General features: G+C 38.2%; 1 protein-coding gene across 1 annotated transcript in view; it reads left to right on the top strand.

The window, feature by feature from the left end:
* AVL9 (AVL9 cell migration associated) overlaps positions 1–26,309 on the top strand; it is a 45,046-nt gene that overhangs the window by 12,326 nt on the left and 6,411 nt on the right. The window contains exons 2-15 of the mRNA XM_049816587.1: positions 2,969–3,089; positions 5,148–5,233; positions 6,965–7,036; positions 7,804–7,893; positions 8,267–8,333; positions 9,012–9,052; positions 10,173–10,211; positions 13,876–13,945; positions 14,591–15,138; positions 18,014–18,148; positions 18,977–19,196; positions 20,549–20,666; positions 23,664–23,717; positions 25,733–25,821. Coding sequence (XP_049672544.1) covers positions 2,969–3,089; positions 5,148–5,233; positions 6,965–7,036; positions 7,804–7,893; positions 8,267–8,333; positions 9,012–9,052; positions 10,173–10,211; positions 13,876–13,945; positions 14,591–15,138; positions 18,014–18,148; positions 18,977–19,196; positions 20,549–20,666; positions 23,664–23,717; positions 25,733–25,821 — 1,750 coding nt within the window. The remainder of the gene's footprint in view (positions 1–2,968; positions 3,090–5,147; positions 5,234–6,964; positions 7,037–7,803; positions 7,894–8,266; positions 8,334–9,011; positions 9,053–10,172; positions 10,212–13,875; positions 13,946–14,590; positions 15,139–18,013; positions 18,149–18,976; positions 19,197–20,548; positions 20,667–23,663; positions 23,718–25,732; positions 25,822–26,309) is intronic.

The following is a 26,309-nucleotide window of genomic DNA, read 5'->3' as shown; positions in this document are numbered from 1 at the left end:
TGGCCATGCAGTGAAGTAAAACACCTGATTCAGGACTTTAGTGTAGATGCCCCTTGACTATCTATGTTTTAAAACTTACGAACTGTGCTTTATTTATTGCTGAGGTTACTCCTCCTGCGAGAATCCAGTAATAATTCTGTAAACAGTGTTTTCAGCCAGCCAGTTTGAATCTGGACAGTATCAGATTGTATGATATAATCCTCTTCTGTATTGCAGATATTTACATGAAGCTTCTAACATTTTGATTTTCTTATAATCTGTGATTTGAAAAGGATAGCAGGGAATTCTCAGGATTTAGGTACTAAATGCAAGCAGTTTCTCTGCTCTTTGTATGGATGCTAATTCCACTGTTTGTCTCACTTTTGGAAGTCAGATGTTCTTCTGTTTTGCTTAATGGCTATTTTGTTTAAAAGGCTTTGTGGATTCTTGACAACTAACTACAAGTCAGGGTCTGGATTCCCCCCTCTTTACCCTGCCAAAATTAATCCTTTTTCTATTGCATGTCTTTTTTTCCCCACCCCCTTGTATAATTATTCTTTGCGCCTTACTTACCTTTAGCTCAGGGCTTTGGTCTTTCACCAGACCTTTATTTTCTTTGGATGTTTTCAAGATCTCTTTTATATATGAGGAATAAGAAAACTTGAAATTGATACAGCAAGTAGCAGGGCTGATTTCTTGTTTTCTGGTCCTTCGTGCTTTTTTCCAAGTTGGCAACAGTTGTAGGAAGAGTGACACCGCGTGGTAAGGTGAAGAATTTCATTTTTTCTTGATTTATTTCCCATTTCTTTTTCAGTACTCTCGTCCTTTACAGTATTTTTATTTTATCATCCATCAAATGTTAATATTTTCTCTGTGCTTGCTTTGTCCTGCGTTTTTATTTTCATGTAGATGTTTTACAGCTCACTAGTTTATTGCTAAATGTCCTTCAAGAGAAGTTGCAGTATCTTTGAACAGTTTCTTTTACTGATAAATTTGTGGTTAGATTTTGTTCAGTAATTTTATAAATGAACATATGGAAGAAAGAGTTGGTGAAAGTGGCTGGAAACCCAGAGGGGTCTCCATAGGAAAAGAAGATGAAACAATAGTACTGTGAAGATACTGATTATGAAGATCTATGGTAGACATGCAGTGTAGTGTGAGGAGTAGAAAGTTTGTCCCTCTTACTGGGAAAAAGAGGTAAATGGCAAATAAATGAAAGGTGAAACTGAAAGGCAGAATTTCTTGAGGAAAGGAAAAGGAGGTACTTTAGGCCAATGTGTAGCACTCATTGCAGTCAAGGGCATAAAAATACTTAAAAGCAGTATTTTGCTGTCACTATAGTTTCTGAGATTATTCAACATTCTGTAGGGTAAAATAGAGGCTTGCTGTATTGGGTTTGTATGGCAAGGTTTTGGTAGCGGGGGAGCTACAGGGCTGGCTTCTGTGAGAAGCTGCTAGAAGCTTCCCCCATGTCCGACAGAGCCAATGCCAGCCGGCTCCGAGGCAGACCCGCCCGCGGCCAAGGCCGAGCCCATCAGCGGCAGTGCTAGCGCCTCTGGGATAACAGATTTAAGAAGGGGAAAAACATTGCTGCGCAACAGAAACTGCAGCCAGAGAGAGGCATGAGAACATGTGAGAGAAACAGCCCTGCAGACACCCAGGTCAGTGAAGAAGGAGGGGGAGGAGATGCTCCAGGTGCCGGAGCAGAGATTCCCCTGCAGCCCATGGTGAAGACCCTGGTGAGGCAGGCTGTCCCCCTGCAGCCCGTGGAGGTCCACGGTGGAGCAGATATCCACCTGCAGCCCATAGAGGACCCCATGCGGGAGCAGGTGGATGCCCAAAGGAGGCTGTGGCCCCATGGGAAACCTATGCTGGAGCAGGCTTCTGGCAGGACCTGTGGCCTCATGCAGAGAAGAGCCCATGCTGGAGCAGGTTTGCCTGCAGGACTTGTGACCCCGTGGGGGACCCATGCTGGAACAGTCTGTTCTTGAAGGACTGCACACTGTGGAAGGGATCCACACTGGAGCAGTTCATGAAGAACTGCAGCCTGTGGGAAGGACTCTCATTGGAGAAGTTCATGGAGGACTATCTCCCATGGGAGGGACCCCATGCTGAAGCAGGGGAAGAGTGTGAGGAGTCCTGCCCCTGAGGAGGAAGGAGTGGGAGAGACAATGTGTGATAAACTGACCTCACCCCCATTCCCTGTCCCCCTGTGCTGCTGGGGGGGAACAGGGTAGAGAATCTGGGAGTGAAGTTGTGCCTGGGAAGAAGGGAAGGGTGGGAGGGAAGGTGTTTTAAGCTTTGGGTTTATTTCTCATTACCCTACTTTGATTGGGTTGGTAATAAATTAAATTAATTTTCCCCAAGTCAAGTCTGTTTTGCCTGTGATGGTAATTGACTGAGTGATCTCTCCCTGTCCTTATCTCAACCCATGAGCCTTTTGTTATATTTTCTCTCCCCTGTCCAGCTGAGGGGTGGAGTGATAGAGCAGCTTTGGTGGGCACCTGATGTCCAGCCAGGGTCAACCCACCACACTTGCATGTGTTAGCATGTTACCTAGTCATGAGCCCTGGAGGGGCAGAGAAGCCAAATCTGATTTCAGGATGTGTGTGCCCCAGCAATGACCTCTGCTGACACTGCAGGTGCAGCAATGTGCTGCTGGCTATGTGCATACAGGGGTGAAGGTATTCAGCTGCTGAGTGATGTTTTCTGCTTAAAGATCTGTTTCATATTTCTCTGTAGGAAAAGGTACTAGCCTGGATGGAAGCACAGCAGAAGCCACATCTGCCCAGGGCCTGTCAGTTAGACCACACATGAGTCAGTCCATGGGTGCATTGGAGGAAGGGACAAGGAATGCTAGTAGGAAGAAAAACTTTGTTTTATACCATTGCTCAGAAAAAGGTGCTAGGCTGAATCACAGAGACTTGCTTATTTGGTAACAGTGATGTATTCTCTCTCTGCCTCACTCTATTCTTGTTCGTTTGTTTAGGTTGAATTTTCCTATCCTCCCCTAAAGCCTGGAGAAGGACATGACAGCCACGGTTTACCAGAGGAATGGAAATACTTGCCATTTCTCGCCTTACCAGATGGTGCTCACAACTATCAGGAAGGTAAGAAACAAGAGAGGAAGTTTTATGTACTACTTCTACTGCAACCAACAATTCTTTTCACTGTTAGACTTCCCGTACTTTTTGTTTAAGCTGCAAAATACTTTGGTAATGATAATTGCTTCAGAGTTTAAAGTGAAAGTAGATCATAAAGGTGTACCTCCTACATCAAGAAATTGGATGTCAATAAAAGCTTAAGGGTCACTTGTGTGTAGTCCTATTGCAAAACAAGGCTACTGACTTTCTCAGAAGTTCTTTGAAAGGGGAATAAACTCTTGAGTAAAACCTTAATCCAGTTTTGAGGTAAGGGAAGAATGAAATCCTAAAATTCAGCTTTCTAATGATTTTTTTTCCCCCTCCACTAATTTAGAGATTCTTGGAGTGACCTACAAGTCATTCAATGTCTGTAGAATGAAATATTTTGAAAACCAGCAAATGTAAAGGGTAGGAACAGGAGCTTTAGTGTATTTGTCAGCAGAATGAAGATGGAATGATTCCTTTGCCATGTAGTTACCAGCAAGTTCACTGCAGTTATATTTTTTTTTAGTATTGCATTTATTTCTTTGTTTATTTAACAGCAGTTCAGTTCATCACTGTGACATTTATATGCATATTCAGTTGTTTAATCTTTTTTTCTGCAGAGCAGTGAACAAGGAAGTCACTTAAAATAGCAAAATCACAGAAACCCTTTAATGCTACTTTTAATAAGATTTTTTTTTTTAACTTGATGTACTTACCTTCCTAATTCTCTAGCTTCCAGAGACCTCATTTGGAAGCAAAGGAAGTCATATCAAAATAATCCCCTTCCTAGCAGCAATAGAAGTCTCTCTGACTCTGGTCTGGGTCATGATTTTTGTTCAATTTCTGTGTTGTTAAATACATAGTGAGAAGTAGGCTACATTCGAAGCTAGGAAAATCATATGCAGCTGCACTTCACTGTTCTAACTTGGCTCAGTACCACCCCAGTTAATGCTTAGCTTTGAGCATTTTTATCACTGCACTGAAAGATTACCAATGTGTATTTTTTGGTAAGAAGAAAAGACTTGGCAACAAAACTGATAAATATCCTTGTGTTTTGTAGGCAAGAATACACATGAACTTGAAACAGGTGAATATGTTTCAGATAATAGTTATGTTACATTTACTGTAACTTTATTAGATATCTATTTTTTGAGTTTTAAACTAATTCCCACTGATAGTTGCAGTTTTGCAAAGAGGATGACTAGATACAGGAAATAGTCTTAAAGGCTTTCTAAAAGTCTAGGTGATCTCCAGAATATAATTAAACTTGTTCAAGGGAGCAAGCTTTGTTAAAAATAGTCCCTCTTTCTGTTAGACTTAATGCATATGGGATTGTCTCTTCTGTTCATTTTGTTACTATGAAGCAAACAAAAAATTAATAGTTGGTTTCAAAATGGATTTCACTCGTGTTTTGAAAGGCAAACAGTGGTAATCCTCTCCTTTACTTAGGATTTAGCAACTTCTTTGCGGTAGTAGCAAGTGCATGTGTATATGTATGTGTGTATATAGATCTCAAGCCATAAAAGCCTTTCTTTTGTTGTATTTTATAGAGATCTTTTTCTTTCATGTCACACTTGCACAGAGACAGTAATTATTTTGTGTGAGACTAAGATTCACAAATCCTTTTTGTTAGCATAGCAGTGCTGGTGCATGGATATCTACCTTGGCAGTGGTAGCAGCTACTCTAATCTTTTAACAGTATGTGTCCTCCTTAGTGTTTTGTGCCTGCTCCCCCCCCCCCCCCCAATCTTCATTGCATTTACCTTCTTAATGGCATCATGCTGCAACTGTACACCTTGCCTTATAGTGCCTTGTCTTTGCTGCTCCATACGGGATTGGGAAAGCATCTTGCAATTTGGAAACTAATTTGGGTGTGGGCGTAGCTTTATAGATTACTTTTTCTTTCTTTTTTTTTAAAGTCTCAGAAAAATAAGTGTGCTAGTATTTTCAGCAGTAAACCTTTTATAAATAAGTGATGCTGAAAATAAAAATACTGAACTCTTGTTAGTGACTTACGAAACAGTCTTTTCTTTTTCATAGATACTGTGTTTTTCCATTTGCCACCAAGATATGGGGATAGAACCACAGTATATGGCGTCTCTTGCTATAGGCAGATCGAAGCGAAGGTAACTTTCCAAGTTGTGAATTATATTAATGAAATAATAGGGCTGATGCATTAACGACCCTAAAATTCAATGGCTTGAATTACGCCAACAGTCAAACTGCATGATCAGCTTACATTAAAAGTCTATGAAAATGTGCACAGTAGGCAGCTACAGAATTTGAGAACTATTTCTTTCCCTTATGTCAGCAGGCATATTGTGGTCTTTTGAAATGTTCGAGGCAATTGAAAAATATGTTTTGGTTCTTGAGAGCTAATCCAGGCATCAGCACCAAGTAACAAATGAAGCTGACAGTCTGTCAGGTGGCCAAGTCATGTTTCCAGGAAGTAGGCCTCTTAGGTGGAAAAAGTTGAAATTTCTCCAGTGTGTGACTATGAAAAATTTTAGAGTATTTCCTGGGATCTGACAATGCAAGTGTAGGGATGTTTCTCTTCACCTACCTCCTTTGCCAAAAGTACTCTTGCAGAGTAGACTAGAATCTTTCCATTCATTGTAGCTGCTTACCAATACTGAACTTTTAGCAGTAAAGCTGAAAAATTGTGTGCACCTGATCACACTGAGGAAATTATGTACTTGATCTACTAGAATCTGTCCATATTTTCAAAAGTAGTTATGGTAGTGTGATCTGTGCACTTAAAATTGAGAAGTTACTACAAATTCCTTTAAAAATTACTACCTTTTCCAGTGAAGTGCCAAGAATCTGGAATGCCATGTGGGTTTGAGTTTTAAATGAGTCTTGCATTCAGATGTAAATTATGTACTCGGGTTTAGTGTTAATCAGACGTTGATTATATTTCAAGTTCCTGTTTATGCTATAGGAGAAATTTCACACATGCAGATTTTAATTCGGTTTCTTTTGAACTAAATCCATGTTGATTTCAGTTCACTCATTATCTTTGCAGCCAGTGTTAACTGTATTCTGTGATTTAGAGTCTTGCTCTATTTAACTATGCAATAACTTGGCTTTATTGTGCTCTTGATTCCAGTTTATGCTGTTTAGTAACCAATTAAGAAGATAAATAGGTGTTTAAAATGAACTCTTTGGAACAAGTAGAATATAAACCAATGTGTTTTATATGGCAGCTCTACCACTCTTTCCATCTGTCCCTTTTGATGTGTGGGCTGCAGTCCACACACTTGCTGTTTTGTACAATGAAGTGTATCACTTGGCTGTCTTTCTGCCCCCATCCTTTGTAGGTCTGCTGTTAAGTGCTGGGACCATTTGGTCTGGCTGAGAATGTAGTTGATTCTGCAGATGATACCTCCTTTATTTTATGGGTGGCTCAAAGAAACTCCTTGAGTATAAAGCAAACAATTTCTCGGCAAAGACTTTTCAACTGGGTCCATTTTCACAGATAATGTTAGAGAAGAACAAATGACGTGTTGTGGCTTCTCTTCTGTTACATTACCCTGACTTAAAATGCCACTGCCTTTTCCAGGGCTATTGCCTTTTTCTCATGCTAGTGTCTTTTAAACAGTCCTCTGCCTGTCATCACAGCTGTATTTGGATCTTTGCTGTGCACAGAGAGATAAGAACACAACTCTGACATATCAGTGTTATGACTATTTTTACTAGGTAAGGGCATACTGTGGCATGGTTTGGGTATTCCACCATTGAAGACAGTTTGAGGATTTTGTTTAAAAAGGGGGGTGGTATGCGGCAACTAGACCTGTGAAAGAATTCTTTTTTAAATTGTGTGAGGGTAAAAATACTGTAATACTTCTATTTCTTAGGCATTAAAAGTACGTCAAGCAGACATCACCCGAGAAACAGTACAGAAAAGTGTCTGTGTTCTCAGTCAGCTGGTAAGAATGCTTGTTTAACTCCAAAAACATTTTCAAACAACAGACTAAAAATAATTTGTTTTCCATATCCTTATTTGGAACTTTTGGCTCCAAACATCTGTCTTTAAATCATTGCAGAAGGTAACAAAATACTGAAACAAAATTGAATTGGAAGGCTATGGCATTTGAGTGAGCTGCCTTGAATTGGTATCTCTTTGTAAGAATAATTGTAAAATTGTCTGTCTGTTGTCAGGGACCTGGATATCTATTTGCACTTTTCATTATTAAGTGCTACTAACTTTATTTCATGTAGTAGGATTGAGGGGTGTGGCCATTATAATAACTGGAGAGAGTGTCTATTGGCAACTGAAAGAGGTTTTAAAGTAGTCATGCACAGCATACTCTTGTTTTGAAGAAACGTGTATTTCTACCTATTTAGCAAAAGCCACTGGTCACCAGGCAGGGAACAGAAATTCTTTCTGTGGTTAAAGCTGAAGAAAGAACTATTACTGGAGCTGCACAAGCAGTGTTAAAGCAGGAAAGTACTTTTCCAGAAAGGTGTTCAGTGATGGTATGGTACGTGCAAATGGAAAGAAAATAATTATCGGCATTTAAAATGAGCACAGGAGAAAGATGGTGTGAGTTAGTGACTAAGGACTGTCCCTCCATGAACTCTATGCGTAATAATGTGTCTATATTGCAAGATAAGAATGGGAGAAGATTAACATTCAAAATGAGTGGTTAAATAAGTTTTCTTCACTTGCTTTTGTGTTTGTTTTTCTTCCAAGCCTTTGTATGGGTTACTTCAGGCAAAGCTGCAACTCATTACACATGCATATTTTGAAGAAAAAGACTTCACGCAAATTTCAATTCTAAAGGTAAATTTTAAGCAATAGCCACACAGAACAAAGTTTTCAGTGTATGGCTACGGACTTCAGTGTTTTTAATTATTGCTCAAATGTTCCATTTGCATAGGTCATACAGTTATTCAGCTCTTGTAATAACCTGACGTGAACTAAATGAACAACCCTAATCTGACAGAGGGTCAGCTTTCTGATTTGTAATGAAACACAAGAATGAGTGTGATTGTCAGCCTGTATCTCCGTTGACTCCATTAGTAAAATTTTACTTTCTTTCTGGAACAAGACATTGAAATCCTTGAATAAGTGAATTTTATTTATTCTGAATTTTGTGTGACCATATGCCATTAACAGCTTCTGGATTTTTTTGCCTTTGTTCTAACTTTTACAGGAACTTTATGATCATATGAATAGTTCCCTGGGCAGTACTTTGCTAGAAGGGTCACAAGCTTATCTGGGTAAGTGACTTTTTTTGGACAAGCAGCAGAGATAATGTTACACTAATCAACACATTCCCTTCCTTAGCTAATTTATTCATGTGTATTAACAGCTTAAGCACCAGAGGTCTGTGTGCCTGCACAGTATTCTGTTATGCATTTCTTTTATTAATGGATTTAAATAAATGTCAAATAAATGTAGTGTTGCTTTTATAATAGGAGTTAGTGGTAGGCTGAAAGCCATGTTACCTCTTGACCTAAGAGTCTGACAAGCAACTGCTTGGCTGCTTTTGGGAAACAGCACCTTCTTAATTTTTAGATTGAACTATTTGATGATGTGGGGTGCTCAAGCTTTCATCTACCTGTTATTTGGGCTATCTCCCATTTGATTCTGACTCTTCCCTGTGTTTTCTGAATGCACGGTGTAGTATTTACTTCAGTGTTTCCATAATGCTGTGTGGCAGCCAACAGGAGTAACTCAGAGCATGACTATTTACATTATTATTGTCTCCATTGTAGATTTAACTCTTGCTCCTGCTCAAAAGAAAGAATTTGGTATGAATTCTGCTATTGAAATAATCAGGTTCACATAGAATGCATAATGGCTGTCCATCTCCCCTGAAAGAAGGTGACAAGAAGTAAGTTAGTATCTCTACTAGCTATTAAACTGTAGTAATTGCTCTCTTTTTGGTATCTCAGGGCTGTCTCCTCGGGATCTTGTTCTTCACTTTAGACACAAGGTAGGCATTCTCCATTAAATATACAAATTACAGCACTTATTTTGTGGAGTAAAATGCTTTGTGAGGAACTGAAAAATAAACATGTCTAGACATACCTGAACTACAAGTAAGAAGACTGTTTCTTAAGTACTTCTGGTTACAGCCTCCTAATTTCCCTTCTGCCTACATGACTTGAGTGAAAGTAAGTTCCAGACTAAGAAGTTTTGTCTGTCTGCTGGATTCCCTGGAGATTTCTAGGTTTGTGTAACATGTCTTTAGTCCTGTCCCAAAGTGCAAGTGGTGTCTCATTTATGATCTTGTTTCTATTTCCTGCTTCTTGTCAGATGAATGTGATAGAATAATATTGCTAAAGTCCATGCAGACACAACTTGGAGCATTTTTCCCTGTATCTTGTAACTTTTGCAGCTTCTGCCATCATAGAACCTAAGGGGACTTGCACCTCTCCTTCTTTTTCTTAATGACTGTTGAAATTGAGCGCGTATCCTACAGCAAAGGTACAAATAGCATTTAGAATCTTTTATTAACTGAGAGGCATCAAGGAAACAAATTCAGGAATCTGGGTTTCATGGTGTATTTTTGCCTGCTCAGTAGATTTTTGGGGTAGAACTCATTTTTGTTTAACTTCAGATGTCTGCCAGTCATGTGCCAGAAGCATCAGTGTTTTACTTTGAGTGTAGAGAATCTGGACAGCCACTTCTGATCTAGATGCCTCATCTATAGATGCCTAAAATTAGGTGAGGTGAATGCTGTTCTTGGTATTTTGCTGAATTGTTTTCTGTATTTCTGTGGAGGAGCTCTTTTATGTTTGTGCAGTTTATTTTTTTTTTAAAATTCTGGAATTATACAATGTGTTCTTTCTGATAAGCTTTTTATGATTCAAATCAAACAATTCTTGTTTGTGCAGGTTTTTCTTTGTCCATCTCAAATGCTATATTAAAATGAGGGCTCAGGTGGAGAAAGGGTATTGGAACACTGGTTTTTACTGGTCACCTGTATTTGATCATTTGACGGTTATGCAGTGATTAACATGAAAACATGATAAGAGATTATGTTTGCACAGTATTTTTGATTAATGGCACTAGTTCACTCACCAGTTTTTCCTTTTTGTGTTTTTTTTCAGGTCTTGATCATTTTTAAATTGATTCTTCTAGAGAAAAAGGTAACGTTTTGTAGGCGAAGGCAGGTAATTTACATAGAAATGCAATTGTGAATTTTTTTTCATATGAAATTGTGTAGAATATACTAGTGAAAAACAAATTAAAGTAAAATAAAGTGAAATAAAAGTATCTGAAGTCATATCAACAACTTTGCATCCATATATAAATTGGGACATTATGCTACACATAACTGCTGTGTGTTGATGTACAAATTTGCCTCTGCTTCTGTCCACATTCCACCTTATTAATAGCTGTCCCAGCCAGAGTAAGTAAAATGTGATTAAATATGAGTGGAGAAATTTAACGTATTATAAAAGGTAGGAAAGGATATACTTATATGCAAATAGGTACCTGTGTGAAAGAACCAATAGGAAATGCTAGTACCTAAAAGGGAGCGTACAGCTTTACAGGTATTCAGTAAGTAGAACTTCTGGTTTGGGCTAGAAGTGTCCTTCAGACCTGAATTGCAGGACACCTGCAGGAGACAGCGTAAAGAGCTGTATCTGTTAGGTCAGGCTGAACTCAGATTATAAATTGGTAAAAACTGTTGAATTCTAGGCTCAGTGTTTTCTTTAAGCTACCTTACTCCCTCAGAAGCAATGCTATCTTAGTAATTTAAGCGGAATATGCAAAATGTACAAGCAGATGTGAAATAGCAGATATGTTTATTTTCTTCTATGTATAAATACCCTGGAACAAGAACTTTCAGTGAAATGACTGTGTTTCAGCTCCCAGAAACATTTATGCAGGGACTATTTTTTGTTTGCTTTTTTAAAATTTTTGTTTAAAGTTTTGTTTCCGTTTCCCAAATGTCACTTTTTCTTCAGTGAACCTGCCATGTTAAACCCCAGCTTCTTCAGAGTGCTGAGAGGGAACATAAGATTTTCCTGTTAGCTGCAACTGGGAAGTCAGTAGGACTTAATCTGTAAGATATTTGAAACAGTTGTGTGGCTTTTTGAAGTCTATATCCAAGGCCTAGGTACCTCTTGTGAGGGAGTAAAATATGGCTTTTAAAAATAGAAGTTAGCAGCCTTTCCGAAGCTTTTGCACTTGTCACTTAATTCTTTAAGTTAGGTATACCTTAACGGTTCTAAGTATTTATAGATGAGAATAAATGCAGTTTCTGCATTAAAGAGCCATATACTAAAGACTGCTATATTAAAGGCTATGCAGAAGGTATACTTGAGAAAATATGATTATGACATAGTAGAAGTACACATGTAGAGATGTATGTAATCAAGACAATATGGAAGCTTTTTCCAAAAAAACCCATAATACATTGTGAAAGTCTACCGTGATTTTTAATTTTTTTTTTAAACCATAATTGGAAAAAACCATAAAAAATATTTTCCAGTTAAGATTTTGTAAAGTATCTCTATTGATCTGTTTAAAAACTTATGATAGCATTTTGTCAGGTCAGTTCAGCATTTAGACATATATGAACAAAATACTTTACTGAGCTACAATTCTTTTCTGAAGCTGCTTAAACCGCAAGACATAAATGCACAGGAAGAGGGGAGAGGGAAGGTTTCCCAAGCATGTTCATGACTCAAACATACAAAATTATTTTGAAAATAACTGGATGCTTATTGAATAAACCAGCAGGTTGCTTTGCTTTTGTTTTTCCTTGAGCTCCAACAGGAAGATAACACTTGCAATTTCAAAAGGAAGAGTTTTGGTTTTCTGGCACTGCCTGTTTGTTGGTAGATGTTAAGGTTCCAGAATAACTGTGGGTATCTGTATGTTCAAAGACCTTAAATATGATATGCAAGAAGCCACTAGTAATGCCAATTTTCCTTGAGCTGAAGAATGCCTGAATGCCACAGACAGATTTCCTTTGATCCTTAGCAATTCGATTGATGCCTTTCCACAGGCTAAAGGAATTTTTTTCACCTCTCAGCTGTTTTTAGGCTGGAAGACTACTTCCAGCTGGTGATCATTTGACTTTCTGCTGGCCAGACCACCCAGTTTGCTGATGTAAATGTTGTAGGCTGTATAAATGGGGATGGGGGGTAGGAGGTGTGCACTCACGTAGATGGAAAGATGGCAGAGGGACTTGGTGGAACAAATACAGAAAAATACTTGGCTTAAGTAAGCGGTATACACAAACAAAAACCTAGACTGGAATAGATTTCTTGTAAACAAGGTACTTCTTTATAGACTTAATTATTTCTGTAGGTTTAAAAATAAGTTTGGCTAGGAATACATGGTATCATAGACTCTAAACCTGTAGGGTTATCATGGGCTTTCTGTTGTAGTTCGTTGCTAATGTATCTTTCATACATGCATTATAGAGCAGCATCTTAAAAGAAGTTAGACTTTTTTATTCCCATTGGAGTAAGCCGAAATTCTTTGCCCAGACGAGCTGCTTGTTCTTCTCACCATGCTTTTTCTGTGGCTGTTGCAATTGGAATTCACTTATCTTGAACATAGAAGAAAAGAAAAATTGTACAAGATAATGTACATCATCTATTTCTAGCTGAGTCTATTTCTACCATCGCTTGCTATGTGTAAGGACTGCATAGGTCTTTCTCTTGGTTCCACTGATTCACTAGCTTGTAGACTTGCAAATACTAGTGGAACATGAGTTATTATTAATCAGTCACTTCTAAAGTGTCTTCCTAGCTTACAGCAGAAGTCTTTTATTAAGTCTAAGTCCACAAACTTGCACTTTTAATTTTATCATATACCTATTAAACTGGCCTGCAAAGTCATCAAGCTAGATCATTCTGTATTCCTTTGCATCATTGTTGATTCCTTGTAATGCTGAAATATTTTTTACTAGTATTGTGCTGTTTGAGGATGCAAAAATGGCATTGTTAAACAAGTTGACTTATGTGGTGTTTTTTTTGTTTGGGGTTTTGGGTTTTTTTGCTTTCCTCCCCCGAAGGTCTGTCTTGGAGGAACTCCAGTAGTAATATTCAGTCTGCCTTCTGTTTCTTCTCTCATTGCTAGCCTTTGACGCCCCCCTTTTGAATTCCTAACTAATTTACTAATACCAGTCTCTCTGATTTAATTAAGGAGATTCTGTTTTCCCATGTTATGCCTTAAGTGCTTTACCAAAGTTAATATCAGTCATGTCTTCTGTTTCAAAAAAAAATTTTTTTTTCAATCATAGGAAGATACCTGTAATAAATGCAGCATGCATTTATCCTGTTTTTCATTTATCTGCATAGCTTTAATATATTTTCTTAGAGGAGATGTTTTTGCATAGGTTTTTGTCAGAGTTCTGGAATGGAGATTGTCTGGCCTCTTTGATATAAACACAGATATTTTAGTGTACTACAAATGAACAAGAATCTATGCGGCGTGCCAGGAACAGCTTTTTTCTGTCAAGTCATTCAGTAACTGGATCAATTGAGGAAGAAAATCTGAACAATTGACAGAAAAATCTGGAAGATTGACAAGTATACATATAACATATATATTACAAATATTATATAAGGATACAGTAGACATTTAAATATTTACTTTGAACTGGTTTAAGAGCTTTTGTTGGTAAGCAGACTTTCTAAAATAATGTAAAAAGCAATGCATTGAATAGTTTGTATGTGTTCTATCTTTGTCAAGCTTAAGTGTAATTTTATTTTTCTCATTCTCTCCTCCCTAATTCCTCTTTCCTCTCGCACACCGTCTTCTCCCCACCTCCCTCCCTTCTGCCACCAGGTGCTGTTTTATATTTCTCCAGTAAATAGGTTGGTGGGAGCTCTGATGACTGTCCTGTCACTCTTTCCTGGTAAGAAGAGAAGTTTGGACTTCTTTTTATATGCTTTTGGTGATAAATGAGACTGGCTGTACTGTTTCATTTGGAAAACAACTTATGTGACAAGAGTTATGTTGGTATGTTGCCTGAAAAATGGGTGACTTCTGTGCATATCCATGTACTATGTACACATCTCCTAGTACTTACTGCTTGCACTCTATGGGTTATTTCTTGTGCTTAATCAGAGCCACTGTATCTTCTGTATTGCCTGTGGGTAACATAGATGGGACCCTGAATAAGTCACACATTCCTGTCAAGTTCCTTAAAAAACCAAAAATAGAAACCTCTCCCTTCCACATGCACTCTTCAAAAAAAAAAAAAAAAAAAAAAGAAAAGAAAAAAAATACCCAAACAAAACCCAAACCCCCTAACCTTGCTAATTCTTAGCTTCTAACTGGTCTTCTCAAAGCAAAAAAAGTTGGAGCAGATTCTTTAGGAGAGAAAGTGTGGGGTTTGGTTCTTGTAGTGGTTTTTTTTTAACACCCCCCTCCCCAAAGTGGTGTTTTGAAATACATGATTTCCACTTTGAACACAAGAGGACTTTGTTCATTTTCTTTAACAAAAGTCACTTAAATTTCTATTGAGATGCTGATACTCATGCATGCTGTCACTTTCCAGGTATGATTGAACATGGTCTTACTGACTGCTCACAGTATAGACCAAGAAAGAGCGTATCGGAAGATGCTGGGTTGCAGGAAAATACACCACGGTTAGATGACTATGTTTCTGTGTCTGCTGCTGATAATTCAAATACAAACTTAGGAATGGGAAAGGGAGGCAGGAAGATGGCAGGAAACCATTCACTGGAAGGTCAAAAAGCAAACATGCCTTTCTCCCAGTCAGAGAAGACTTGCAATGGAGCTCAGTCCTCCAATGGTACTGTGCAGCGCTTGAAAGTTCCTTCCCACACTTCTCCAGTGTCCTCTGAAAGTGACTGGGAGACCTTAGATCCTAGCATTTTGGAGGAGTCTAATTTGAGAGAAGGAGAACATGAAAATACAGCATCAGAACAGGCTGAAAATCTTCCAAGCAAAGGCATGAGCTCAGAAAGCCTTCCAATCACTGTGCAGCCCCAAGCAAATACAGGACACACGGTACTTGTTCCAGGACTGGTATCTGGGTTGGAAGAGGACCAGTATGGTATGCCGTTGGCTATTTTTACAAAGGTAAACATGTTGTTCATGATAGCTGGTAACTCAAAAAGACATCTGTTTTTCAATGTGGTTAATAATTTTGGTTACCCAACTCCAAATGGACAGTAGGGTACTTCAAAACATGTAAGTACAGTCTCTGTCAAATGACCATGTTCCTAGGCAGGTGGAAAGTGTCAGTGCATGTCTGAGAGTGGCGTGTGCGTGCACATATGCATTCCACTTTTCTTTCATATGTATACTTGCACACTATTTGCAATTCTACATGATGGTAACCTGCAGCCCCACTGTGGTTAGTAAATGGTATGTATCAGTACATACTGTTTTCTTCTACTCTGAAGAATTGTTGATCTGACCTATATGGGGCAAGATCAGAGTACTTAAGAACTGTTTAGATACCTTAATCTAAACTAAGATTCTGCAAGCTGTATCTTAGCTGGCACCTAAACCTATGTTTTCCTCTTTTAATTTTTTTATATTTTTATATATATATGTATTTATAAATGTGTATGTGTGTATATATGCACAAAATGTATATACAAATGTGTGTGTATACACACACAGACAAAAATGTAACTATATATATAATTTCACACTTCTTTACATGATAACTTTTTCTGGTTGTCTGTGGCTCTTTCCCTGTGCATGGTGCTAACTTGCTGAATTCTAAACTTGCACTGATGCCTAACTGAACTCCAGGTGTTCCAGAGTCTTTCTAAGGACTCTGATGAGCATTGTGAGATAACAAGCAATACCTTTACTAGGGCTGGTTTCCCATAAAAACCAGGGAAAATGTGTCCCTTTTAAAGATACTTTTGCCAGTGAAAGAAGTGATACACTACATTTTGTTTTGTTTTGGTTTTAATGTAATAACCTTTTAGATGAGCATTTGCCTGGGAAGTAGAAGATTCAGATTTATTTCCTCAAGCTGATGAGGTTTGAAGTGGTGTTTCTTCCTTTGGAGGTGCTTATTTGCATTTCCTTGCAAAACATTGTATTTGATGATTGTGTTTGAGCTTCTCACAATAACTTTCATTGGAAACAGTATACTGTGTGGGCCCAAGTGAGTAGCTCCAATGTCATTGCCCTGTGTTGCGTCATGTTACTGTTAGAAATGCTTTATCAATAAAGATCTGCAGTCTGGTGTTTGTCCTTATGATCTGTATAATCAAGAGAATAGCCTGTAAATTGTATTTAGTCTAGTTCTATTGAAAATGCTAGATTGAAAGCAAGAAGAAAATAATTGATAAGGGGGCCTACAAGTGCAAACTTAGTTTGCTACTAAGTTTATAAAATGGAAAAGTAAACAATTTTAAGGAAGCTGACAGTTTTTATGTGATTACCTTCTGTTCCACAAAGGCACTTTTCATTTGAGTTCATCTGATGGTAATTAAAGCAGAAAAGGCTTTACATCTCTAAGTTATCAGAAAAATGTGTTTCAAAGTTATAGTTTAACCACTTACTGGGAAGTTTAAATCTCTTTTAGAGCTCTCATCTCAGTGTTGTTTTATGCCATGCCATGGAAAGACTAATAAATCTGACAAATTTGAATGGGAAGATATTTTGACAGATGGCATAAAAACATATCCAAGTACATCAGAGCATAAGGAAAAATATGTTCTTTAGTACCAGTTCTGTAAGATCTAATGCTCATTTCATTTGTACTTTTCAAAAAAGAATGGAACATGTTCATGGAAATAAAAGTTGTTATACTTTGAAAAATGTGAATTTGGGAACTGACACTTGATACTTTAAATAGTAAAAGATTTCCAAGACACTGCTACTTGAGTATACAGTAATTAAACCTTCCCTTTGCCAGCTTCTTAAGGCATATTTTTTGAAGAATTTCCATTTTAGGTTGGCGATTCCTCTCAAAGCACCATTGTTCCTTTGACACAGACTGTTTGTTTTCAGCTGATAAGTGCTTGTCATCTGGAAAGCCATCCCTGTGTCTAATATAACAAAAAGGAATAGTTGTGCTCCTTTCTTCCATATGTTTCCAATTACCATGTACTACGTGATGAAGTGCATATGCTCTTTGTTTCTGTCCAGTATGCTGTTAGCCCTTCGGGGTTTCTACTAGTGAATAAACTGCTTTGTGCTTTATGCAATTGAACAGCTGAAATTATACTTCAGTATTAGACTTCAGGGGTACGTTGATCCTATATTTAAAAAGAAAATTACAATACCTATAGCTGCTTCTCAGTGATTTCCCTCAAAGCCTTTTTTCAAAATGTTTGGGTTTTTGTTGGCTGTTTTTTTTAATTGGAATGTAGGATACTAGATTAACTTACAAATATGGAGTGGCTAAAAAGCACAATGTGTTGCTTTCCATCCCGCTCTTTCTTAAAGCGGGCATGCATATGCTTATCAAAAATTGACTGCCATCTCTGGAGCCTGGAAATCTCCATTTATAAAATGTGGACAGCAGTCTGTAGGTGTCCTGCATTATGTGCCTCAGGACTACCAGAAGACATCATGGTATGCAAGTGGAGAGATGCATCTTTATTTCCATTGACTTCTTGTCTCTGAACTGACCTGAGATTTCACTCTTGTTTTATACTGCTTATTCTGCTGCCTTATAAACATGTTTGATTTCTGTCCTTTGCATTGTATTTCAGTTTCAGTCCTGAGACTGAAAGGTGACACAGTTTTTTTTTTTAAATTGAAAATTTTAATTCATATGGAATCTGGTTGCTTTGCTTTGCAGATGTAATGTAGCAAAACAATAGATAATTGTGGCTGAAATTGTAATAAGCAAGGCTGATTCTCGGTGGAATGTGCTGGCTTTTATTAGGAAAAACTGAATATAGATAATTGGTGGGGGTTTTTTGTTTGGATTTTTTTTTTTTGCCTTACGTTAATCTGCTAAATATCTCTGTTACTTTAGGGGTACCTTTGTTTGCCATACATGGCACTGCAGCAGCATCATCTCCTGTCAGATGTAACAGTCCGTGGTTTTGTTGCGGGAGCCACCAATATCTTGTTCCGTCAGCAGAAACATCTGAGTGATGCAATTGTGGAAGTATGAATCTTTTGCATTTGAACTGCTTGAACGTGAGCGGGGTGGAGCAGGGGGAAATGGAGGTTGCATTTTAAGTATAGCTTTAAAGTTTCACATTCATGCTCAAATTTTGAATTACTTCCCTATGAAACAAATTCTTAAATGCAGAAACTTGTTAAATTTGTATCATTTGTTAGGATAGGATTAGATAAGCTGTGCAAAACTTTTGTGTATATTCTTCTATCCAATACTTGAATTTGCAGGGCACTTCTAAATTTTTGTTTTGTTGTTGGTGTAATTTTACTTTTCATGTCATGGGCTTTTTCCATGACTTTGTAATAAGGTCTTCAAAAATAAGTGCTTGCAGCTGAGAAACAGATACAGTTGGATAATAAAGCATGCTGCTCTTGACTTCCTTCTGATTTAATTGAGGTTAAAAAAATAGTATCTTAGGAAAACACTGTGTTGGTTTTAGCAAATAGGTACAACTATATAATCAGCATTTGGTAACCTAAGATAGCTACATGTAGGTAACCAACTTAATAAATTGAAGCGATAGTCAAAGAGCCTCTAGGAAAATAAATGTGAGCACTAAACTTCCCCTGCCAAATCCTGTCAAATAAGCAACTTTTACTATGTGCCAGGAAGATGATCATCATCTGGCTATATCAGAGCAGTATCTGAGAATCTCAGGAGTAACTGAGAACAGTTAATTCATTATTTCTTTGGCCATTTGTTTCTTCTTGATATTTTGGGGGATGTGAATTTAGATTTAGGTAGCAATATATAGTAGTATGTATAAGCAGTTTTATTGAGATAAATGTTTACTGTTGGAATTATTTCAAACAGATAGAAGACGCTCATGTACAAATCCACGATCCAGAACTCCGTAAGATCCTGAACCCAACAACTGCTGACCTAAGATTTGCAGATTACTTGGTGAAGCATGTAACTGAGAACAGAGATGATGTTTTCCTTGATGGCACTGGATGGGAAGGAGGAGATGAGTGGATCAGGGCTCAGTTCAGTGCTTATCTTCATGCACTGCTTGCTGCTGTGCTGCAACCAGGTAGAACAGATACCTTGCCTAGGGACTGAGATGAGGGTGGGTGTAATAAGCATTTGCTTTGTTGTATTAAACATGTGGCCTATCATTGGATCTCTCTGTGCCTAATATTTCATTTTAGGCTGCTTTTTCAGTTGTCCTTGGCTATTCTTATTATTCCTTCACAAGCTCATTACTAATTGCTTCACAGCCTTACAGACATTTTATTTGACTGTCTCCTCCTTGATTTAATTAAGCTCTCCTCCTAAGCAGAAGTACCTGAAACCCCATATATGATGAGACTTTTACAAAAACTTGGGTGTCTTACAGACTGTTGCAACTTAAAGTTAATTGTGGGGAATGGATTGGATTCAAGGAGACATGGAGTTAAGTGACTGTCTTCAGGAAGTTTTACTAGGCTGTTCCATCTCTCCTCTCCTCTCTGCTATGGTCTTAAGTAGGGATTCACATAAGTGAAAAGTGTCATTTAGAGGCTTTATAAGCTTACATTTTTCTGGAGCTCAACGCTTTTTGTCTTAACTCTGAGGGAAATCTCTGTGTTCCAGCTTTTGTGCATGAATATAACTAAACGAATCAGTGTTTTATTTGTGGAAAAAATGTTTAGTTTGCCCAGCGCTGACCCTGTTAACTTCATTCTCGTCACGATTATTCTGTATTCATATCAATTAACTAATTCAGATCTTGTTCTCTGGTATTTGTGAGAAAACATGGGCTTGAGAACTTGATTTTAAAGTTTGGAAGATGCCAAGTTCTTTTCTGACAACATTAATATTTTAAGATGACTACCTGGTTGATATGAAATGTCAGGTTTTTCTGGAAACTGATGCTACTTCACTGGCTGGCTTTAAAATTATTTCCTGTACTCTTCAGTGTGGATTTGGGATGTACTAAATTTGAATGAGTAATAACATAGTACAGCAAAGCTCAGTGTATCTGACCAAGACCAATGCAAATGATGTTTTTGCTCTTAGTTGCTTTGTGGCCATTCTCTCCCCTTTCCTGTCTTTGCCCAGAGACTAAGTTGAGGCCCATGTTTGGGTGACTTTTTTTTTTTTTTCCCCAGTTGAGCTCTTTACTTAGAACTTTATAAATGAATTAAAAATAAGAAGAGTGGAGTTTTTTAAGCTTTTTTTCCCCCTCCCTCTTGTCCTGGCATTGTATATTTGGGACACTTCAAAATGAAAATAATAAAACATTTTTTAAGTGCCCAGTTCTTAGTACTAGAGCTTTAAGTGTCTTTGATTTGGTAAGAGCCTGGAAAATTTTAATTTTTTTTACAAGAAAAAAAAAGTAATTTGTCTTGTATTGCATCTCTAATGAATTGCTGCAAATTCTCATCTTTTTTAATTTCTCAGACAACGAAAAGACTTTGTCAGACTTTGGAACGGCATTTGTAGCAGCCTGGAAAAATACCCACAACTACAGAGTATGGAATAGCAACAAGCATTCAGCTCTTGCAGAGGTAAATTCTAGGTAAGGAAACTTTCTTCTTCTTTTTTTTTTTTTTTTTTTTTTTTTTTTAGCATTTAACATGGAGAGCTCCTAGTATGCATATTCAGGCACAGTGTTCTGTAGAATTACAGCATTGCCCTTGTTCCTGCTGTAAAGCCCTGGGGGTGAAACTTTGGGGCCCTATTCTGTAAGTACAGAAAGAAAGTATTTCTGTTCTTCAATACCTTACTCTAATTCTGGGCTATAGTTTTATGAAGAAAAATATATCCAGAGTCAGGAGAATTGAAACTTGTTCAAGTTGATTGTTGGCTGTCCCCAGCTGTAGAAAGTTTGTCATTCCTTGGGAATTGCCCTCAGATGGTTCTGCTTTTTATTAATTGCTTCCAGGTGTGCAGGGCATAGTTGTGTCCAGGGTTGTTATTGATGGGGATGGAGGAGAGTTGGCTGTTTTATGTTGCATCTTCTATACTTTGGATTGTTTTATGTGTATTTTCACTCAAAGATTAGATGATGCTAGACTTGGTAACACTGTTGGCTGTGCATGTGTTTTGCTTAGCATGGGTGTTGTGGTTTAACTCCAGCTGGCAAATAAGCCTCACACAGCTGCTCGCTCACTCCCCTCACACTCCCCCTGGTGGGATGGGGGAGAGAATTGGAAGAGTAAAAGTAAGAAAACTCATGGGTTGAGATAAGAATAGTTTAATAATTGAAATAAAATAAAATAATAATAACTCATAATGAAAAGGAAAATAACAAAAAGAGAAATAAAACCCAAGAAAAAGAAGTGATGCAAATGAAAAACAATTGCTTATCACCAACTGACTGATGCCCAGCCTTTTCCCAATCAGCAGCTCCCCAGACAGCTTTCCCCTTAGTTTATATGCTGAGCACAACATCATATGGTATGGAATATCCCTTTGGCCAGTTTGTGTTAGCTGTCCTGGCTGTGTCCCTTCCCAGTTTCTTATGCAGCCCAGCCTCTTTGCTGGCAGGGCAGCATGAGAAGCTGGAAAGTAATTTACTTAGTTGTTGTAGAGCAGTACTTACACTAGAACATCCATGTGTTATCAACATTATTGTCATCCTAAATCCAAAACATAGCACTATACCGGCTACTAGGAAGAAAATTAACTCTATCCCAGCTGAAACCAGGACAATATCCACCCCTTATTCCATACCATTTACATCACGCTCAGGTCCCACACTATCCAACACATCCTCGCTAACCACCACCCCTCTTCCCATCCTTCAATATAATACACAGATGTCATTCTCTTAGTCTACCAACTTTGTAAAGTGTCCATAGAATGTCCAGAAATGTCCACAAAATGTCCACTGAGTTAATTTAGTCCTTGACTTTGGGCTCCATCTCTTATGGTGGTCACTCAGGACAGGACAGGTGGAATTATTGGGCAGCAAAGCCAGCTCAGGTCAGGTCACTGCTGCACTTGCGCTGCTTCTTGTAAGGCTTGTCCTCCATTGGTTCAAGTGGTTCCTGCTATAGTAATTCCTATAACATGCAACTCAAATCATGGATTACAACAGTGTACAAGTATTTCCATTACAGTCTCCACCCCTGGTCCCTTTGGACCAGACCATAGGGTTTAACATTGCAATGAACTCCCCTTGCCCCTGCTCTGGCTTGGATTTATCCACAGATTGCAATCTGTTAGGGGTGTATCAGCTCCAAGTGAAGCCTTATTTATGAGCCACAGTCTCATCAGGGATATACCTGCTGCAGCATAGACTTATCCACAGCCACAGTCGCTTTGAGGTGCACCTGTTCCAGTGTGGCCTTATCCATGGGCCACAGTCCCTTCAGGTATATACCTACTCCAGGATGGCCTTACACACAGCCACAGTCCCTTCAGAAGTGAACCTGCTTGACATGGCCTTACCTATCTGCAGTCCCTCTAGGGGTGTAGTTGCTCTGTTGTGCGCTTATCCATGGCCACATGCTTTGAGGTGCTCTAGCATCACTTCATGCACAGCCACTTGTGCTTTGAGGTGTACCTTCTCCAGCGTGGACTTATCCTTGGGCCACAATTGCTTCAGAGGTATACCTGCTGCAGCACAGACATAACCATGCCCACAGACACTTTGAGGTGTACCTGCTCTGGCGTGGACTCATCTACAGCCACAGATGCTTTGGGGTGTCCTGCTCCCACGTGGACTCATCCACAGGTCACAGTCTCTTTGACTCGAGTTCTCACTGGAGTTCCAGCCTGTCCAGTACAGCAGTGATGCCCTGGCCATCTGGCAGCCCAGGTGCATCGCCATTGCTGTTATCAAAATGTTCCCAGGCACAGCAGAGTAAGATAAGCACTACAGCAAGCAGTAAAAGCAAAAAGCAGCCACTAATGAGCACTAGACCCTAATATACAGTAAGGCAAGCAAGCCCCATGGCAAGCATAGGAGCCTGTCAATTAATAGCTAAACAGCAATAACAGCTATAAATTCAATCTAGCACACTGCAATCAAATTTGTCATTACCTTGAACCCTCCATGCTCCATGTTGGGCAACAAAAAGGACTGTTGTGGTTTAACCCCAGCTGGTAACTAAGCTCCACACAGCTGCTCACTTGCTCCCCGCCCTGGTGATGGGATTATGGGTTAATGTCTTATTACTGTACTGCAGGAAGTTTTGTTTTGTCAGCTGCTGTAGTCTGAAGAAGGTTTTTCTTCAGATCTACAAAGCTCTTTTGGTCTACTTAAGGGATCTTTTTTCTTTTTTTTATTTGCTCTGTGTTGCTAGAAGGAGATGACTCTGCCTTAGTGTAAGAAGATTGTTAATATCTGGTCTGTAAATAGAAGGCACCTTACAGGTAGTTCATAAGAAATCTAAGGTTGAATAGTCACTGGGACCTAGCCTTCTGTAAAGTGATATAGTAGTAATCCTACAAATTATTATTTTTTTTTAAGCCACAGAGAGGAGTATAACTAATAATTGTGTGGTATAGATTCATTGTGGAAAAAATAAATACTTAATGTTTTTTCGGGTTTTTCCTCCTCTTCTAGCCACCCATTCCAGGGACAGTACTCTGTATCAGATGTTAAGTTAAGATTGTCACAGTAAGTATATAGTACTTTGATTTGTATTTTTTAAAAAAAGTGTGGTCAAATATTAATAACTGTTTAACTGTTGCTATGATGAACTAAACAAAACAATGTTTTAAATTGGCCACCTACATGAAACTATACTCAATGTCCTCTTGCAAAACATCACCACATCTAGAGATGGAACATTTGCCTGAAATAGGGAAAAACAGTGCTAATGCACTATTTTGTGTTGGACTTTACATAATAGAGCCCTGTTTTTTTGCATTGCAAGTACAAGACTTTTGTATATTTATTTTTAAATTGTAAACTAAAGCTGTTAAAACTTTCATCAGTGTTTTTCTGTATGTTGACTTGAGGTCTCGTTATTAGGGGAAAACAGCTCTTTTATTTAATTAGCTGGTTTTTGATACAGCATTGTTATAGAAGTTTGCTGTGTATGTTCTGAGACATGGTTCAGCTTCTTCAATTTAGAAGTTTAAAATGAGTTTAACATCATCTCTCATTACACCACACTCAACTGAACCTTAAGTTGGTCTTGGCTCTTGCCTGTAGTATTCAAGTCTAAAACTCGGTGGTGCTTGTTATTCCCATAGCTGTTCAGCTCTGAAGCCAGAATTGGAGTTGCAGTTAACTATCTCTTCTTGTTTATGCACCAAGCAAAATAGATTTTCTCACTTAGCTATGTTGACCATGAAATATCAGGGACTGGTTCTTTAAGATGCCTGTAAATCAGCAGTACAGACGTGCTGCTGATTCTGCACCTGCCTTGACTGTAGTCTGTTATGTTCAGTATGCTGTGAGTAGACCTAAAACATATGCTAACATAGAAGAACAACTTGGGGAATAAAAAGGTTCAGACTTCAGCCCGCTGAATCTTTTTGTTGTTTTTGCTGACCAATGACAGATTAAATTTCCATGATGGTGATTGACAATGCAAATGAATTTCAAGGTAATTGCCTTCAATAAGGTGCATGCTGATAGCAGCTCTTATTATTAATGGACAGTCTTTATAGAAAGACTTAATTTGAAAGATGTGGAGGTGTCTGTCTTTTACTTGCCCTATTTTTGTGTTTGACAGAGGAGATGCTAACTCTTCTGAGTAGCCTGAAATCAATGTAAAAGGACCAGTAGTTCTTAGTGTGTCTCTAATAATAAATATTTTTACAATGCCTTTATTTTCCATATGTGACTTTGCTATCAGATACTCATAAAAATTACTTGCTTTTGCAAACTGAGCCTAAACTTGTTCTTGGTGTACTTCATTCTTTCTGCTTTTTGCATCCACAATGAAGATTTTGAAAGTGGGAAAAGAATGTGGCATGCCTTGTTGCTAAGTTTTACATAAATGGATTTGCAAAGCCTGAAATGTGGATTTGAATGTTACCATTTAAAACTAAATGAGATTATTTTCAAGTGATCACACTTGTGCAGTAAAACTGATTGCTTTTGTGCTTTTCTTTCCAGGTGGTGGTAGTGTCTGTCGTCTTTTTTGCATTTAACAAAAGCATGAGTGTAAACTGTACTTGATGAAAAATTTAATTTTAAAGCAAGATACAAAGTAAACTATTTAGATAAAAGAATAATGTCTGACCAGTAACAATTACTGTTTTGTTTAAAGCTTATATACTAGGGCTAAAAATTCTCAAAACTACTGCAAATCTGACTTTGTAATTTAGAACATAAATGCATTTTGGTAAACATTTAGGAAATGTATAAAGTGTGTTGTATAAGAGTGAAGCATTGGGTGTTTTGATTCCTGTCTTGCTGACAGTATCTTTTCTTCCTCTGAGAAGCTTAAGTGATCTACGTGGATAAGATGCATGCAGGAATTATGGGCTTGATGTCATATTTTTTTTTATATATATAGGTATATATATATGTATATGTATGTATACAAAAACCTATATATATGTAGGCTATGTAAATTTATGTATGTTTTGATATATATTTTAACTATGTATTTTATTTACACCTGGTACTAATAAGAAGTCAGTCAACTAACAGTCTTCAGTATCTCTCTTGTTTAGCTCTGTGCAAAACAGTGAACGTGGAAAGAAGATTGGAAATGTGATGGTTTCTACTAGCAGAAATGTTGTACAAACAGGAAAAGCTGTAGGTAAGAAATTGAAAACCAGCTTGCATCTGAGCCATATCTTTTTTGGAGAAGCATCCTATATCTCTGTCCTGGTTTCAGCTGGGATGGAGTTAACTGTCTTCCTAGTAGCTGGTACAGTGCTATGTTTTGAGTTCAGTATGCGAAGAATGTTGATAACGCTGATGTTTTCAGTTGGTGCTAAGTAGTGTTTAGACTAAAGTCAAGGATTTTTTCAGCTTCTCATGCCCAGCCAGCGAGAAAGCTGGAGGGGCACAAGAAGCTGGCACAGGACACAGCCAAGGCACCTGACCCAAACGGGCCAACAGTGTATTCCATACCATGGGACGTCCCATCTAGTATAGGAACTGGGCAGTGGGGGTGGGGAATCGCCGCCCAGGGACTAGCTGGGTGTCAATCGGTGGGTGGTGAGCAATTGCCCTGTGCATCATTTGTACATTCCAATCCTTTTATTACTACTGTTGTCATTTTATTAGTGTTATCATTATCAT

The sequence above is a fragment of the Accipiter gentilis genome, chromosome 14 (assembly GCF_929443795.1).
Source record: "Accipiter gentilis chromosome 14, bAccGen1.1, whole genome shotgun sequence".
NCBI classification, from domain to species: domain Eukaryota; kingdom Metazoa; phylum Chordata; class Aves; order Accipitriformes; family Accipitridae; genus Astur; species Astur gentilis.
Note: the sequence above shows the minus strand (reverse complement) of the source record. Positions and strands in the feature narration are given on the sequence as shown.